The 18,792-nt window shown below is 41.8% G+C and overlaps 1 protein-coding gene across 15 annotated transcripts; it reads right to left on the bottom strand.

Moving 5' to 3' along the window:
- Positions 1 to 12,540: 12,540 nt before the first annotated feature.
- Positions 12,541 to 18,416, bottom strand: LOC106579686 (patched domain-containing protein 3). 15 transcript variants are annotated; one of them, XR_006760824.1, is made up of 6 exons: positions 17,549 to 18,416; positions 16,186 to 16,313; positions 15,724 to 15,869; positions 13,474 to 15,482; positions 13,321 to 13,368; positions 12,541 to 13,197 (listed from the first exon to the last, which is right to left on the bottom strand). XR_006760824.1 is itself a non-coding variant. In XM_045702787.1 (4 exons), exons 1-4 carry the CDS (start codon positions 18,236 to 18,238, stop codon positions 13,864 to 13,866), a joined length of 2,583 nt encoding a protein of 860 aa, XP_045558743.1. In that variant the 5' UTR covers positions 18,239 to 18,416; the 3' UTR covers positions 12,541 to 13,863. The 15 variants fall into 15 exon arrangements, 1 of the variants encoding a protein (XP_045558743.1); XR_006760823.1 differs by having other exon boundaries at positions 12,541 to 13,225; positions 13,349 to 13,368; XR_006760822.1 differs by lacking the exon at positions 13,321 to 13,368 and adding an exon at positions 13,389 to 13,444 and having other exon boundaries at positions 12,541 to 13,252; positions 13,502 to 15,482.
- Positions 18,417 to 18,792: the final 376 nt, after the last annotated feature.

The following is an 18,792-nucleotide window of genomic DNA, read 5'->3' as shown; positions in this document are numbered from 1 at the left end:
CTTATAAGTCCCCTTTATTTATCCTACGATTCTGACTTGGTGTACAGGGAGAATACTGTAAGTACGGCCCACGTTCTGAATTCTGTTGCTGTACATTTCAAGTGCTGAACAAATAGTTATATCGACTACGTCCGTCCTAGCTCGTTCATTAATGTCTTCATCAAAATGACGGATTGCCTCTTATCCGCTTGTCGTCTCCTTATGCCATAGTTTGTACATCTCAATTGTCAGTAGAAACAACATTAGTTTAAGCAATTCAGCCATGTCAGCTATGTTTTTTTAGAAGGCTGTAAATGAGGCTGAATGAACTGTTTCACTTCCAGACAATTCTCTGCTGATAGACAGGTGTAGCAGTGGTAAGGTGGAGGGACTGCTGTTGGGACTCTGCTGTTGGGACAGCTTTATGTAGGCCCTAACAGTTTGTGGGAACCGTTTGTCACCTTTATAGAGCAAATAATGTGTTGTTTAGTGTTGTGTTGTGGCCAGTGCTTCATTTGTAAATCGGGAGGTCACGGAACACATAGTGAGCGCGAGAAGAGGGAGGGTATCCGCGGGGCTCTGAGGACCTGAACACATTGAGAAAAAACAATGCAATGTAGCAGCACAGCAGACCGAGTAAACAGCGAAGTAGCCTACTATCTATGGTGGTGAAACACATAGCACTCTCCAAGTACCCTACTGTCTATGGTGGTGAAACGGACAGCACTCTCCAAGTACCCTACTATCTATGGTGGTGAAACACACAGCGACTCTCCAAGTACCCTACTATCTATGATGGTGAAACACACAGCACTCTCCAAGTACCCTACTATCTATAGTGGTGAAACACACAGCACTCTCCAAGTACCCTACTATCTATGGTGGTGAAACACACAGCACTCTCCAAGTACCCTACTATCTATGGTGGTGAAACACACAGCACTCTCCAAGTACCCTACTATCTATAGTGGTGAAACACACAGCACTCACCAAGTACCCTACTATCTATGGTGGTGAAACACACAGCACTCTCCAAGTACCCTACTATCTATGGTGGTGAAACACACAGCACTCTCCAAGTACCCTACTATCTATAGTGGTGAAACACACAGCACTCTCCAAGTACCCTACTATCTATAGTGGTGAAACACACAGCACTCTCCAAGTACCCTACTATCTATAGTGGTGAAACGCACAGCACTCCAAGGTGCTGATTTATTCAAAGCAGTTTAGACGTCACTGCAGTATGCCCACATACTTTAGTATAGCTGCGGGGCTTGAACAAGTCTGAATTTCTTATAGGCTAATATTCTAATGTAGAGCAACATTTTTAGACAACACTGTAGAACACCTGCCATGTGCATATGCCACACACACTCAGCTGTTAGGGCTTACAAGACCCAAATTTCATATAACTTTCCAGAGTTTAATGTACCAGTAGAACAAATATCACAATATCAGAATATGACTTAAAATAAAATAAATCAATATAGGCTACAGCAGAACACACATATGAGAATATATAGGCCTCCTGCCTATGTGATAATATGAAGCACATATTCAGATTCCAAACTTGTTCTGCACTACCTTAGTTTTCACAACCTCCCACAATGACTCTCCCCATGTCAAGTCCATTTAACTCCTGAGAGTCAACTTCTTGCTCAAAGCCATGAGTGGGCCTGTGGCTGTGACCTTTAGCCTCCTTCTAAGGCTGTTCTGAAGACTCTGGCTGTAGTGTCTATTGTTTTTTGATGGTTAACTATAACCTGGGTGTCCTCTCTAGCCTTGTCTACAAGGCTTGCTGCCACCAAATGCACCTTGGTTCGGGCATGTTCAAAAACCTTTTCTCTGATGGCTCTTTGTTGTTGTTGCATTACGTCTGAGGCATAGGATGTTGATTTACTGTACATTCCACCCACTATTTTGCTAGCTTAATCCCTCCAGTCGTTACCCCACCGGCCCTCCTAATAACCTCTATGTAGAAATAACAGATCAGGTCTGGAATCAGTGTGGCAGGATAGGATGATTACACAGAAGGATCACCGTGTTTTTACATGATGGTCTTTCTGGGGAGTGGGAGAAATAACGAGGAGGCAACTTTTTATTTCAATTTTTTTAATTTCACCTTTATTTAAACCAGGTAGGCTAGTTGAAAACAAGTTCTCATTTACAACTGCGACCTGGCCAAGATAAAGCAAAGCAGTGCGACACAAACAACAACACACAGTTACACATGGAATAAACAAACACCGTCAATAATACAATAGAAAAAGTCTATATACAATGTGCGCAAATGAGGTAGGATAAGGGAGGTAAAGGCAATAAATAAGCCATAGTGGCGAAATAATTACAATATAGCAATTAAACACTGGAGTGATAGATGTGCAAGTAGAGGTACTGGGGTGCAAAGGAGCAAAGTAAGTAAAATAAATAACAGTATGGGGATGAGGTAGTTGGATGCTGGTTGCTATTTACTGATGAGCTATGTACAGGTGCAGTGATCTGTGAGCTGCTCAGACAGCTGGTGCTTAAAGCTAGTGAGGGAGATATGATTCTCCAGCTTCAGAGATTTTTGCAGTTCGTTCCAGTCATTGGCAGCAGAGAACTGGAAGGAAAGATGGCCAAAGGAGGAATTGGCTTTGGGGGTGACCAGAGAGATATACCTGCTGGAGCGTGTGCTACGTGTGGGTGCTGCTATGGTGACCAGTGAGCTGAGATAAGGCAGGGCTTTACCTAGCAAAGACTTATAGATTACTTGTAGCCAGTGGGTTTGGCGACGATTATGAAGCGAGGGCCAACCAACGAGAGCGTACAGGTCGCAATGGTGGGTAGTATATGGGGCTTTGGTGACAAAACGGATGGCACTGTGATAGACTGCATCCAGTTTGTTGAGTAGAGTGTTGGAGGCTATTTTATAGATGACATCACCGAAGTCTAACGTTATGCCTTCCCTGGAAAATAATGAAAGTCGTGGAAAGTCTTCCACGGAGTTTAATTATTGTCTGGAAAGCGCATAGACCTGCGAGTTGATTATCACTTTTATACCATGGCTATAATTTAGCACATTTACCGCTAGAAATGTGTTCAACATCCACTGAAGTAGCTAGCAAGTTTACTAGATAGCGACAGTAGTTGCCTTGGTAACCAAACAAACATACTTGCTAGTTTAGCTAACCAAACCATCAGTCCTAGCTCGGTATTATGAAAATCTAATTCAACAATGCCAATAATGTTTTTAATTCGACTTTTGCTTTCAAAAGCAGCTCAAACATAGGAAAGGAACTATAGCCATGAATTCTACCACGCAAATATACTGTGCGTTATTAGTGGTGGGAGTCGACTCCAAAATAATCGATTCCTCAACTCCCGGTGTCGACTCGCATTTCTGGGTGTCAAGCGCAGAATCGACTCCTAAGATTCAGTATTTTTGCAATGGAGAAAACTATTTCCCGTAGTCTAATTTGAGAACACAAACTATCGCATCTTTCACAGTAAAGAAAGAGCGAGCTAGCGAGGGAGAGGGAGAGATGGGAATTTTGTCCGGTTAGAGGCTCGAAGAGGAGATGGCGAAAGCATAACAGGCTGACTACACCGCTCGCGTACCCAACCGTTGCAAAATAAATTTAGAAATCTATATTATTCAATTATTGCACCCACACTGCTCGCGTACGCCAACGAGCGTCTGCGTTGCCAAGGGCTAAAATAGAAGTCAGTTATATTTCTGACGCAGATCACGCTGCGGTGCTGTCCCATCTCTTCATTGGTTTATAGAAGCAGGTACCCACGTGCCATCTCCTCATTGGTTATAGGTTGGTGGCGGTAATGCACGTTATTTATGAAAGTTGCCAATCGCAATATAAAGTCAAGAGAAGAAAAAGCCTGGAAGGAGGAGAGATGACTGGAAACGATTCGGTTGACCGTTTTATGTGTGGATTAATTGGTGGAGTAGAGGACCTTGTGCATTTCAGGTAAAATAACAACTCAATGTTTATATCCCAGGACAAATTACCTAGCAACAGCAAGGTAGCTAAATAGGACAAATTAGCTAGCAAGTGCAAGCTAGCTAGCTAAATTGCCATAAATGTTTAATGCTTTTCGACCTGTCCCCAAATTAATATAATTGGTTGAGAGTTTGTTTTGATAGTCATTTACAACATTAACAATGTCTACACTGTATTTCTGATAAATTTGATGTTATTTTAATGGACAACAAATTAGCTTTTCTTTCAAAAACAAGGACATTTCTAAGTGACCACAAACTTTTGAACGATAGTATATATGCCAGGTAGATCTCTCAGAATATCATAATGGACCTGCAACTTTGACTTTCTCTACTTCCGCTCCGCCTTTCTGCAATTTCTCTTTAATTTATTCGTTTTCTCTCTCATCCAATGGGCTCTCTGTTTGGATGTGGCCCTTTTCAGCTTTACTAGAACTATGGCATCAATAGTTGCCCTTAATTTATTATTAAAGTTATAAGCTAAATCATCACAAGAGGAAGGCACAATAGGTGGTGAAGTATTGTTCATACACTCAATAAAATCTGTAGCAACTTCAGAGGTAAGATACTGTTTCCTAATAATGCGTTCAGTATTACCCTGTGCTCTGGCCAACAAGGTAGTATAAATCCCTAGTGCTGATCAGATAAAGCAACATCAACAATAGAGGATATATCAATAGAAAGCCCCTTGGTAATAACCAGGTCCAGAGTATGGCTGTAGTTATGGCTGGGCCCAGTAGAATGCCCCTTGGTAATAACCAGGTCCAGAGTATGGCTGTGGTTATGAGTGGGCCCAGTAGAAAGCCCCTTGGTAATAACCAGGTCCAGAGTATGGCTGTGGTTATGAGTGGGCCCAGTAGAATGCCCCTTGCTAATAAACAGGTCCAGAGTATGGCTGTGGTTATGGCTGGGCCCAGTAGAAAGCCCCTTGGTAATAACCAGGTCCAGAGTATGGCCACGGTTATGGGTGGGCCCATTAGAAAGCCCCTTAGTAATAACCAGGTCCAGAGTATGGCTGTGGTTATGGCTGGGCCCATTAGAAAGCCCCTTAGTAATAACCAGGTCCAGAGTATGGCTGTGGTTATGGCTGGGCCCAGTAGAAAGCCCCTTGGTAATAACCAGGTCCAGAGTATGGCTGTGGTTATGGCTGGGCCCAGTAGAAATCCCCTTGGTAATAACCAGGTCCAGAGTATGGCTGTGGTTATGGCTGGGCCCAGTAGAAAGCCCCTTGGTAATAACCAGGTCCAGAGTATGGCTGTGGTTATGGCTGGGCCCAGTAGAAAGCCCCTTGGTAATAACCAGGTCCAGAGTATGGCTGTGGTTATGGGTGGGCCCAGTAGAAAACCCCTTGGTAATAACCAGGTCCAGAGTATGGCTGTGGTTATGGGTGGGCCCAGTAGAAAGCCCCTTGGTAATAACCAGGTCCAGAGTATGGCTGTGGTTATGGGTGGGCCCAGTAGAAAACCCCTTGGTAATAACCAGGTCCAGAGTATGGCTGTGGTTATGGGTGGGCCCAGTAGAAAGCCCCTTGGTAATAACCAGGTCCAGAGTATGGCCACGGTTATGGCTGGGCCCAGTAGAAAGCCCCTTGGTAATAACCAGGTCCAGAGTATGGCTGTGGTTATGGGTGGGCCCAGTAGAAAGCCCCTTGGTAATAACCAGGTCCAGAGTATGGCTGGGGTTATGGGTGGGCCCAGTAGAAAACCCCTTGGTAATAACCAGGTCCAGAGTATGGCTGTGGTTATGGCTGGGCCCAGTAGAAAGCCCCTTGGTAATAACCAGGTCCAGAGTATGGCTGTGGTTATGGGTGGGCCCAGTAGAAAACCCCTTGGTAATAACCAGGTCCAGAGTATGGCTGTGGTTATGGGTGGGCCCAGTAGAAAGCCCCTTGGTAATAACCAGGTCCAGAGTATGGCTGTGGTTATGGGTGGGCCCAGTAGAAAACCCCTTGGTAATAACCAGGTCCAGAGTATGGCTGTGGTTATGGGTGGGCCCAGTAGAAAGCCCCTTGGTAATAACCAGGTCCAGAGTATGGCCACGGTTATGGCTGGGCCCAGTAGAAAGCCCCTTGGTAATAACCAGGTCCAGAGTATGGCTGTGGTTATGGGTGGGCCCAGTAGAAAGCCCCTTGGTAATAACCAGGTCCAGAGTATGGCTGGGGTTATGGGTGGGCCCAGTAGAAAACCCCTTGGTAATAACCAGGTCCAGAGTATGGCTGTGGTTATGGGTGGGCCCAGTAGAAAACCCCTTGGTAATAACCAGGTCCAGAGTATGGCTGTGGTTATGGGTGGGCCCAGTAGAAAACCCCTTGGTAATAACCAGGTCCAGAGTATGGCTGTGGTTATGGGTGGGCCCAGTAGAAAACCCCTTGGTAATAACCAGGTCCAGAGTATGGCTGTGGTTATGGGTGGGCCCAGTAGAAAACCCCTTGGTAATAACCAGGTCCAGAGTATGGCTGTGGTTATGGGTGGGCCCAGTAGAAAACCCCTTGGTAATAACCAGGTCCAGAGTATGGCTGTGGTTATGGGTGGGCCCAGTAGAAAGCCCCTTGGTAATCACCAGGTCCAGAGTATGGCTGTGGTTATGGGTGGGCCCAGTAGAAAACCCCTTGGTAATAACCAGGTCCAGAGTATGGCTGTGGTTATGGGTGGGCCCAGTAGAAAACCCCTTGGTAATAACCAGGTCCAGAGTATGGCTGTGGTTATGGGTGGGCCCAGTAGAAAACCCCTTGGTAATAACCAGGTCCAGAGTATGGCTGTGGTTATGGGTGGGCCCAGTAGAAAACCCCTTGGTAATAACCAGGTCCAGAGTATGGCTGTGGTTATGGGTGGGCCCAGTAGAAAACCCCTTGGTAATAACCAGGTCCAGGGTATGGCTGTGGTTATGGGTGGGCCCAGTAGAAAACCCCTTGGTAATAACCAGGTCCAGGGTATGGCTGTGGTTATGGGTGGGCCCAGTAGAAAGCCCCTTGGTAATAACCAGGTCCAGAGTATGGCTGTGGTTATGGGTGGGCCCAGTAGAAAACCCCTTGGTAATAACCAGGTCCAGAGTATGGCTGTGGTTATGGGTGGGCCCAGTAGAAAACCCCTTGGTAATAACCAGGTCCAGAGTATGGCTGTGGTTATGGGTGGGCCCAGTAGAAAACCCCTTGGTAATAACCAGGTCCAGAGTATGGCTGTGGTTATGGGTGGGCCCAGTAGAAAACCCCTTGGTAATAACCAGGTCCAGAGTATGGCTGGGGTTATGGGTGGGCCCAGTAACATGTTGGATAAAGTCTAAGCAGGTGCGTGTTCATTAATTGTTTATGGTTCATTGAACAAGCATGGGAAGCAGTGTTTAAACCCTTTACAATGAAGTTCTGTGAAGTGATTTGGATTTTTACGAATTATCTTCGAAAGACAGGGTCCTGAAAAAGGGACGTTTCTTTTTTTGCTGAGTTTTCCTTGTACCCCTGCACATCAACTCTGTACTGGTACTTCCTGTATATAGCCATGTTATTTTTACTCGTTATTGTTATTCATTTTTTACTGTATATTTATTCCTCATGTCACTATTTCTGTTATTTTTCTATTTTTTATCTTTAAAAAAGTACCTGTAAGTAATCATTTTACTGTTAGTCTAAAACTGTTGTTTTCGAAGCATGTGACATAATATAAAATGTGATTTGATTTGATCGTAAGGCAATGCATTTCTTTTTCCATCCACATTTTAATATGACATTACCTTAAATCCTCCATATGTGTCGTTGATCTGTCTCACTTGTTTCCAATGGGAAAACCGAATGGGAAAACAAGTTTGATGGTTCCTTGCGTAACTGTGTGTTATTAAAAAAATACAAATGTAAACGTCAGAAACAGAAAGCCCTGGTTGCTAGGGTAAATTTTAGATGTCAGAAAGTCTTTTCAGCCATTTTAGCACAGTGACATACCAGAAGTCTATGGTTTCAAGTGGCCAAGTTATGTCATGTGATATTCTACTGCAATCTAGTGGACGAACTGGGAATCAGACATGAGATCTGATTACATCAGTGAAAAGGTTACGACTTCAGCTTTAAAAAAAGTAATAAGTTCATATGTATATCATTCCTGCACAAGCCCCTGTGCTTTTAAAATGGCTGTGTTCCTATGGGAATTTGTGCATGTTTAGAGCGCCACCACTAGGTCAAATATGATCATTTTTGTTTGTGAGGCGATGGACTACTTTGCGTGCTGCTACTCCTCTAACAGTGTTTTGTGGCGTGGTGAAGATTCAGAGCTCCACTCACCTTGGGCTTTAGGACTTTCTCAAAGTGGGATTTGTCAAGGGTTTCAATCAACCCATCATGCAGGACGACTGCACTGTGAAACACCCCTTTGATTGGACAAGAGGGAAACTTCTGACCAATGAGACCAATCACTCTGAGCACATGCTCAGAAACAGAGACATCACATCCCATCCATACAATCTGGACAGTCCATTGTCTCTCCAGAAGGACTATCTCCTGCTGTATGTCTGGTGTGGGGCTACTTCTGGAGAGTATGACGATGTACTCTCCACCTTTCTGAGAAAGGAACTTCACTGTTTCAAACCCCAGCCCAGAGATACCACCTGTGACAATGTACACAGACTTCTTCTGGAAAAGAGCAACTGAATGTTGGACAGTGTGCCTTTTGGAATCATCTTTACCCAGTACCACACCAGACAGGGTCTTTGAGCTGAAGTACAACTCCGATTCCTCAACAGACAGGAAGTCAATGCTACCGGATGACATTTTCTGAAATGTAGAGGTCTCTAGAGAAAGGATCTCCTGTCCAAATGCACAATAAATGTGTGGCCAAAAGGCACTGAGTGAACACTAGGGCTGTGGCGGTCACAACATTTCTTCAGATGGTGATTGTCAAGCAAATAACTGTCGTTCTCACTTTAATTAACTGCTGATGCAGACCTTTGGAACATCTACATTTTAAAAAGTCTAATAAATCCATGTAATATAGCCTACATCGTCACAATACATCCATGTAATATAGCCTACACCTTCACAATAAATTCATTATTTATTTTAGACAGTTCTAAAGAAACAAGCTATAAAGAAAATGTAGTCTATTTCAAAAGAACAGAATAGAACGGCATACACTGAATTGTTCTTATGTTAGGTCAAACACCTCATTATCTATGCATAGTCACTTTACACATACCTTACAGTACATGTACAAATTCACTTGACTTACCTGTACCCCTGTGCGTAGACTGGGTACCGGTACCCCTGTATATAACCTTGGGACTGTTATTTTATTGTCTTAGTTATTATTTCATTTTTTACTTTAGTTTATTTAGTAAATATTTTCTTAACTATTTTTCTTGAACTGCATTGTTGGTTAAGGGCTTGTAAAGTAAGCATTTCATGGTAAGGTCTACACTTGTTGTATTTGGCGCATGTGCCAAATAAAATGTCCTTTGATTTGATTTTGTCGGAGATCTGATGTCCTCTGTAGAGACAGAGCTGATGTCAATCAGCTAGAAGGAAATATCTGCCCTTTCTAGTCATATCTTACAGGACAAAGCCTGGGCTGATACACAGTCCACCGTGTTCTCTGTTGATCAGTAGGTTGTTATTCTGATGGACTTTGGGAAAATTCATTACCTTCACTTCCATTCCGTCAAATAGTTCTGGATCACAGCAGTTTCCAATATGGTCTTCCTGACCCCACTCAAACAAGACTTCCTCAAAGTTTTGCTTGAGGTAATAAAGTTTGCCAAGAGTGTAGGAAATCCATGGCTCAAGACCTCCTTAGCATATGTAAGGCATCTAGACTTTGAGCTCAAGTGCTGCTGCATGACTTGATGCATGGATTTTGATACTCCTACCTGGTCAAAAAAGACCAAGACCTTCCGTCCGAGAACTACACAGAAGTCATTGTGGATGAAGTATTCTTCAGCAACAGGAGAGCGGCTCCCAAGATATTTAATCATCACATGTTTAAGCTCAGCCAACACTCTTCCCTCTTTGTCTGTAAAGCAACCACATACTTCAAAGTGATCAACACCTTCATCAATTGCTTTCAGATACACAATCATTTCCTCTTGCAGGGGTTCAAACACTGTCAAGCTGCCTATTTTGACAGGAAACCCGGGCCTTGAAGAGGATCTATATGCTACTGTAACAGGAGCAAGTTGCATCAGGAAGTCTAACACTACAGGGTGAATGCAGTATTCATGCAACTGAGACAGCAATTCTTCTGGAACTGTGACAACTGAAAAAGCCTCTAAACTCATCAGAGACGGCAATAGGTTACAGTCATAGAGCCTCCGTGTGTAGCAAAAGTTAAGAGCTATATAATCAATGGAATATGGAATTAAAAGGACAAAATTAAAAGTTAAAGGATAGGCTACAACAACAAAGAGCCAACAGGTAGGCTGATACTTCATATTCTGAATGGAGATGTTGTTGTTTGTAACTGCAGGATGAGAAAGCGCATGTACACTGCAGCCTCAATTAGCCTAGCTAGCTGACGTTAGCTATGTTGGTTTACTAGCTTCTCCCGGTTTGATGCAGTCAAGAGAGGTATTACGTAATCATATTTGATAATAAATAGCCTAGCTATGGCAGCTATTGGTCTACTATAGCACGAGTCGACTTGGTTGGTTGCTGTCTCTCGTCCCTCTCTCCCTCCCTCCCTCCTTGCTCCCCGTGTCACTCGCTCACAGTACGGCCCCTCCCCCTGCTTGCTAGAGTGGCATCCTTCTCTCCCTTCTCCCGTGCTTTATCAGCTCCGTTTAATAAAGTACCTTAAAAAAAATGACTTTTCTGCTGCTTCCCTCACTCGGATCGGACCGGGTCTACATGAATTGGGTCTAGGGTGGGAAATTGGACCTGTGGGAAAGCCACAGGTCCATTCCCGAATGGGTCCAACTTTTTTGGACCTGTGAAGATAGGTCTGTACTCATATTTATCAAATTCTTTTGGGCTAAAATCCAGCTAACCTTGGAAAAGACAGGCCTATCTAGTTACAAAAAGTTTCTGATGAATATCTACAAAAGTAAGTAAAGAGCCTATTAGATTAAAAAGACATAAGGTCATTTCGTCAAACTTGTGAGGCTCTCCATGTTCATTAGTTACCCATTCAACACATTTGCTGCTACTTCAATCCAATTGACCAGACATACATTTTTACTTGGCCAAATATTCCCAGATTTTTTTATAAAACAGCCACACATGTGGCATCTCATTGCATCATAACATTTTTCGTGAGGCAAACATGTAGGCTAGGTGCGCTCGTTTCGATGGAGAGGACTGCATGGGTGTAGTGCTGCCAGAGTGCACCAGAGAGTCACAATGGTACTCGTTTAGTAAAAGTTACATCAAAGCTGAGTCAATGTCTTGGAAGATCACATGATAATTCATTAGTACTCTACATAACATATAAGAATATCATAGCGAATATAATAGCATAGTAACGTAGTTATTCTGAATTTACACATCAAATATAAAAAATTGTATCGGCCAAATATGGAAGTTGGTGACAATCAACAGTTTACTCATGATTTTTTACTAAGGGCTCTAATCAGTCTGTATCGCTGAAAATGTAGAAATGTAAACCGATTGAGTCGACATATGCCGCATTTACCCTGAACACAGTCTCTGCTAACAGGAAGTACACCTTTAATATTAGAAGAGCAGAGTAAGTCATTTTGACTCAATATGAATTTAAAAATTAAAATATCTCTGCCATTTTCAAAGTCAAGCCTTTCCTCCGTCCTTGACTTTTTCTAAATAAGTCTATTTAACACATGTATGTTGTACATACATAATTTGTAGTTATAAGCAGTTGTAAGAGGACATGTCATTTCCCCCCCCCCCCCATGAGAGCCAAAAAGTTACATTTTCAAATCCTTCAACAGATGAAGGTAGGACGTTTTTGATTTCTGTATACTATCAGAAAGAGCATATTCTGAGGTTTCCCTAAATAACTAAATCAATCTAAAACCAAACTCTGCATTTGAGCATGCTGCAACAGGTAGCCTACAGTAACATAAACTAATGTGGAAGGACCACCAGAGGGCAGGCTGGGCTCACGGATAGTAGCCCAACCAGGCATGTGAGACAATGTGACCAGAGGCAATTAAGCACAGCTGACGGTACTAACGACATATTCTCTTTCCCCTACAAGAGGGAGGAGGGAACCAGCGAAGGGGAGAGAAGAAGAAGATAAACTATCTCTGGAGGATGGCCACCAAGAGAGGGGAGCGATCCACGAAGAATCATTAAGACGGTGACGAACCTGTGATTGTTGTTATAGCTTAAAGAAAATCGTCTTGTGTTCCTGTGTCATCTAAAGAAGAAGATGTATGATGTTCCTTGGGAGATTCTCATTGGTTGTGTTGGAGTGTTTGTATCGTCAGAAATCCCTCAATAGAGAACTGGGTTCAACCAAGAAAACCTACTCCTGACTCGCTTGTTCCACCTTTCCGCTTTAGAGTGACACCAAATGACTTGGTCCGCTCACACTAATGAAAAAGCTATTGTGTTCCTTGAAATCTTTTTCAAGATTACTCTGATGACCTTCATAAACATAGCCACATTATTATTTTTCCAATAGCATATATGAAATATATTTATTAGACTGTTAGAATGTTTGAGTCAAAATTACTTTTGTAGTGTTTAAATTTGAATCACACTGTAACGTTGAACTTCCGCGATACGGATTAATCTACCGTTAATATCATCAACATAGTCTACTTGCATGTAATTAATAGATGTAGTTAAATAATAAACATGGCACTCGAATGCCTTGTTGAAAAACACAAACCAAATGAATAAACATTGTTAAACAAAATAGACACTACAGAAAAACTCTATTACACAGTTCGATAGACTGAAACTCAATATGACTAAATACAAATTAAATATGAAATCTCACATATATTTTTTTACCTTTGCAATGCATGACAAACTCAGTAACAAAAACAAAGAATGTGTTGCCTATAATCAAAACCTGTAATCTATAACCTGTAATCTATAACCTGTAATCTATAACCTATAATCAAAACCTGTAATCTATAACCTATAACCAAAACCTGTAATCTATAACATATAACCAAAACCTGTAATCTATAACCTGTAATCTATAACCTGTAATCTATAACCTATAATCAAAACCTGTAATCTATAACCTATAACCAAAACCTGTATTCTATAACATATAACCAAAACCTGTAATCTATAACCTGTAATCTATAACCTGTAATCTATAACCTGTAATCTATAACCTGTAATCTATAACCTATAACCAAAACCTGTATTCTATAACCTATAACCAAAACCTGTAATCTATAACATATAACCAAAACCTGTAATCTATAACCTGTAATCTATAACCTGTATTCTATAACCTATAACCAAAACCTGTAATCTATAACATATAACCAAAACCTGTAATCTATAACCTGTAATCTATAACCTGTAATCTATAACCTGTAATCTATAACCTATAACCAAATAACCTGTAATCTATAACCTGTAATCTATAACCTGTAATCTATAACCTATAACCTGCTGTGTTTGTGTGCTTTTCAGAATAACTTAGACATTCTAATTCTATAGATTCCTACATATTACAACTATAACTAAAAAAATAATTACATTTGTCAAATGCAAGTCAGATTTAGTAAGCATTTATACACAATGTGTTATATTTTCTTCCAATAGGGGATAAAACACCACAATCAAAGCTACAATGTACACTTTATGATAATGTCCTTTATCATTAACTTTATTTGACTTTTTTTTCTAGCAGCTTCTATGTCTGATAGTTATCAGTAGAAACAGGTGCAAATGCTGCAGCTGGGGGTCGTGCTTAGCAGCTTCAAGAATGAATGACCACCCAGCCCAGCAGTTTTAAGGACAGTCAGAAATTGTTTTCACAAGCAATAATATCATTCCCTTTCCGTTTAAATTGATAGGTATTATCTTGAGGGTTATCACCTGCATCTTCTTCATCACCAACTTTAGCGCCGCAGATTCCAAAGAAAGACAAAAAAACGGGGATAAAGACTATACCGTGGACGGCCCCAAACGAAATGACCAAGAACATGATCTTAAAGAAGGTTCTGAAGATGTAGCTCTCAGCTGCAGACAGCACCACCACTCCTAAGATAGTAGACACAGCTCCCTGTATGATAGGATACCCCAAGTGATAGACAGCATCTATAGCCTTCTCATTAGCAGTTCTCTTATTGCTAGAGACAAAGGCATAGGAAATGTGAGCAGAAAAGTCCACTGAGAAACCAATGCAGATGACAAGGTTGATCATAGATACAGAGTCTAGATTGACATCCCAAAATGTCATGAAACCAGCAACACCCACTATGACAGAGGCAATGGCAAAGGTCACCCACAGAGAACATATCGGGTTGGGAATCAACATGAGGGAGATCACCAGCATGGCAAGAGTGGCAACTACAATGTTTTGGATGGTATTACTAACAATGACTGCATACTGGTCAAAGTATATGAAAGCAGGGTGGTAAACAACCAACTTTACTGGACAATCCTTAGCTGTCTCTCGAAGCTCATTCAACATGTTCTTTTCATCAACAGCTGTACTGACATTGACTGTCTGAATGAACATACGTGAAGCATATATTGTGTTGTCTGTAAAATCCACATCTTGAATGAAATCAGACCTCTCAAGAAATGCAGACAAATTACTTTTGAATGTATTTTCCACACTTAGATTCAAATTGGTCATCTTTCCAAATATAAGATACCCATTGAGCCAAGATATGGTCCTGTTTTGAGAAACCATTGATAGATCTTCAAACTTTTGAAGGCAGGAGTCGAGACTATTCCGAGCACTTTCATCCCAATATTTAAACGTACTATCGGTCACAACAACCATAACATTTGGGCCATACTCTGAAAAGAATTCATCCTCATTGTCATAATAGCTACCCACGTATGAGCTATCAGCTGCTAGGTTTTTAAGGTCTATGCCCTCTTTGATTTGGGAGCAACCATAGATGCTTAAGCCCAAATATACAGCATAGAGCAGGATCACAAACCCCTTGGTCCAATTATTTGTTAGAAATGGACCATAGTACGTCTTAAAGAAGTTGTTAATTGGCATTGGTTCCTCTTTTCCCGTTTCATGATCATAAGCTCCCCCTACAGAACAGATATTGTACTTTTCAGAATTCTCCTCTGGTTCTGGAACCTTCACGCAGGTCAGCCAATGTCTGTTGCTCTTTTCACGTCTTCCATTCAGTGCTAGAAATGCACCAAAGAAGGTGATGTTGTACAGGTAGCAGAACAGGACAGCTGTGCCAGTATACATACAAAAGGACTGTACAGAACCAAAGGGAGTTAACAGACCAATATAGAAAGCCAAGGCATCAGTTAGTGTTGTGATGGTGATAGAAACAGCTGCCTCTTTGTATGTAGCTGCCATACGATCCTCTACGTCGCCATGAACTTGAGTCTGCTGCCAGCAAGAAATCATGATGAACATGTCGTCAACACCAATTCCTGTGGAGAAAAAGGCAACGTTTTACAAAATGTCAGATCTTGTTTCTACCCGTGTTCATTCCTGTGATCACATACCGGAGTGCCAAGTCTAGGACAAAAAGGCTTCTCAACAGTTTCTACCCGTGTTCATTCCTGTGATCACATCTGTTAAGATCACAATCTGAGTAAATTTCATATCAGGTCAAAACAGGATGTCAATTGCATTGGTTAATTGTATCATAATGAGAGTTTCTAAGCTTACCCAGAATCAGGAATGGAGCTGTTGCCACAGTCATAGCGAAGGGCATCCCACAGTACAGCAACAACCCAAAACTGGACAACACTGCCATACCAGCTGAGAGGACACCAAAGGTCGCCACCCACACCTTGTTCCTAACACAGTCCAACCTAGAAAAACACAACATTAGTCCCAGTGTGGGTAAAGGCTGATAAGTAGTGCTCTCTGATATGCCTTAAAAAGAGTAATGCAGTGTCTGCTAAATGACTAAAATGTAAATGCTGAGAATGAGTTTATCATAAAATGTTTGTTATAGTCCTTTCTGATATGTCTTTTAAAAAGTATTGTGGGTCACAATGTGGATTTGATTTGAATTTAGCCCCAAATCTAGCTTTTTGTTTTTTTACAGTCAACACTGTCATTAAGATTTTCTATCAAGCTGTCCTATATTCATTGTCCTATATTTATTGAAATCATAACAGATACCTTATACAAGATGTGATTGAAAAAGTGATGGCCAGGGCATAGGTCAATGAGAAGAGAGGAATGATTGAGTCAGAGCTCTTCTCAAACTCTTCATCCCTTGATATTGATGTAAAATAAGATACGGTCATCTGCAAAGACAAATAAGAATATAGATACAAGAACATATCCAGGTAACATTAGTAAAACAACTCAAGATGTTTGAATAATCCAATTATCATGACATTACATGGTTTTCTAAATGGAGCTTAAATGTGCAGTTTGATCAATTAATTAGGCTGTAGGCCTACACATTTAATTTGTTTCACCTTTATTTAACCAGGTAGGCTAGTTGAGAACAAGTTCTCATTTACAACTGCGACCTGGCCAAGATAAAGCATAGCAATTCGACACATACAACAACACAGAGATAGACATGGAATAAACAAACATACAGTCAATAATACAGTAGAACAAAAGAAAACAAAAAGTCTATATACAGTGAGTGGAAATGAGGTGAGATAAGGGAGGTAAGGCAATAAATAGGCCATGGTGGCGAAGTAATTACAATATAGAAATTAAACACTGGAATGGTAGATGTGCAGAAGATGAATGTGCAAGTAGAGATACTGGGGTGCAAAGGAGCAAGATAAATAAATAAATACAGTATGGGGATGAGGTAGGTAGATGGGCTGTTTACAGGTGCAGTGATCTGTGAGCTGCTCTGACAGCTGGTGCTTAAAGCTAGTGAGGGCTGCTCCAGTTCCAACTGTTCTGCCTGCAGCTATGGAACCCTGACCTGTTCACCGGACGTGCTACCTGTCCCAGACCTGTTGTCCCAGACCTGCTGGAACCCTGACCTATTCACCGGACGTGCTACCTGTCCCAGACCTGCTGTTTTCAACTCTCTAGAGACAGCAGGAGCGGTAGAGATACTCTCAAAGATCGGCTATGAAAAAGCCAATTGACACTTACTCTTGTGTTACTGACTTGTTGCACCCTCGACAACTACTATGATTATTATTATTTGACCATGCTGGTCATTTATGAACATTTGAACATCTAGGCCATGTGCTGTTATAATCTCCACCCGGCACAGCCAGAAGAGGACTGGCCACCCCTCATAGCCTGGTTCCTCTCTACGTTTCTTCCTAGGTTTTGGCCTTTCTAGGGAGTTTTTCCTAGCCACCGTGCTTCTACACCTGCATTGCTTGCTGTTTGGGGTTTTAGGCTGGGTTTCTGTACAGCACTTTGTGACATCAGCTGATGTAAGAAGGGCTATATAAATACATTTGATTTGATTTGATATGAGATATGAGACACCCATCATAAACAAGTTGATAAAAAAAACATGTTATATGTTTCATCTCTAAAACGATGTACTCACGCCTTCTTCTTTTTGCATCATCGACGCAGTCTCTATAAACTTCTGCAGCCACATCGTATTTACAGTCTGGTTGTCTTCTTTTAAGAAGTAAAAAAGTCGAATTGCCTTTGCGCTTTCAATTTCAGTTGATCCAGTTTTCAGTTTCACACCACCAATTTCAGATGCGATGAAAATGTTGTCATGATATGGGTAATCAATAGTTGTCGTGGTAACATTGGGAGTTTTTACAATATCAAAGATTGAATTTGACACGCACACGTCACCTTTCTTAACACAAAGGCTTGAGAAATTAAATGTTCCTACTTCAATGGCTTTCACTTCCCTGTCCATAGCAACAATTTTTGTGAAAGCAGGATTTGTGAGGATATTTGCTGTAGGCGTAACAATTATGAGAGATGCAAAGGTCCCTTCAGTATAGAGCCGCAAACGAGAGAAGTCGCTATCATTCTGTGGAAAGTATTCTTTAACTACTTGTCGTTCGTCTTTCGCTGGTCCATCCAGAGGTGTAAACATCTCTTCAATGCCGTTTGCTTCTCTGTCCGCAAGGAAGTAAAATCCTCCGCCAAGACCCGCAGAAATGAACATGGGAAGAATAAAAAACCACCAGTGGTGTCTACCAACAAAACGCCCAAGTATTTCAAATCCTCTAGCTATTGGTTTCTCAACGCAGTCTGTGTTGCACCCAGCCATTTTCTATTCTCCTTTTCAACTTGTGGTATTAGAAAAAAGAACTCGCCTTGAATTTGATCTGTTGATGTTACAGTCATAAGCTATACTTCCTCTGAACATGGTAACATGATAAGCTTCCTGTGAAGAGTTTTCCTCAGCAATAGCTCTGCCAGCCCTGGATGCATCTCTGATCCTATCACAACCATGACTGCGTCAGGGCAATAAATGGTTACATATTAACAAATAAGGTGGTTTATCTGTTTGTGTTGTGATAACATCACTAGGTGTCACGCCTGCTCCCGCTCCCCCTCCCTGGTGCTCGAAGGTGCCAGGCTCCCCCAGCATTAAGCACTCCTGCCACCATCAGTACACACACCTGCCTTCCCCCCGTCACGCGCATCAGCGTATTATTGGAATCACCTGGACTCAATCACCTGTGTCATTACCGCCACTATATCTGTCTGTTCCCAAGCTCTGTTCCCCGCTCAGGATTAATGTTTGTTTGTCTTTGCATACCCGGTTCTGAAGGTTCTCTGTCTTGTTTGATGTCTGTTCCATATTAAATGTTCTACTCC

This window comes from Salmo salar, chromosome ssa19 (genome assembly GCF_905237065.1).
Source record: "Salmo salar chromosome ssa19, Ssal_v3.1, whole genome shotgun sequence".
NCBI classification, from domain to species: domain Eukaryota; kingdom Metazoa; phylum Chordata; class Actinopteri; order Salmoniformes; family Salmonidae; genus Salmo; species Salmo salar.
The sequence above is the reverse complement of the archived record's forward strand: the minus strand, read 5'-3'. Positions and strand labels throughout refer to the sequence as shown.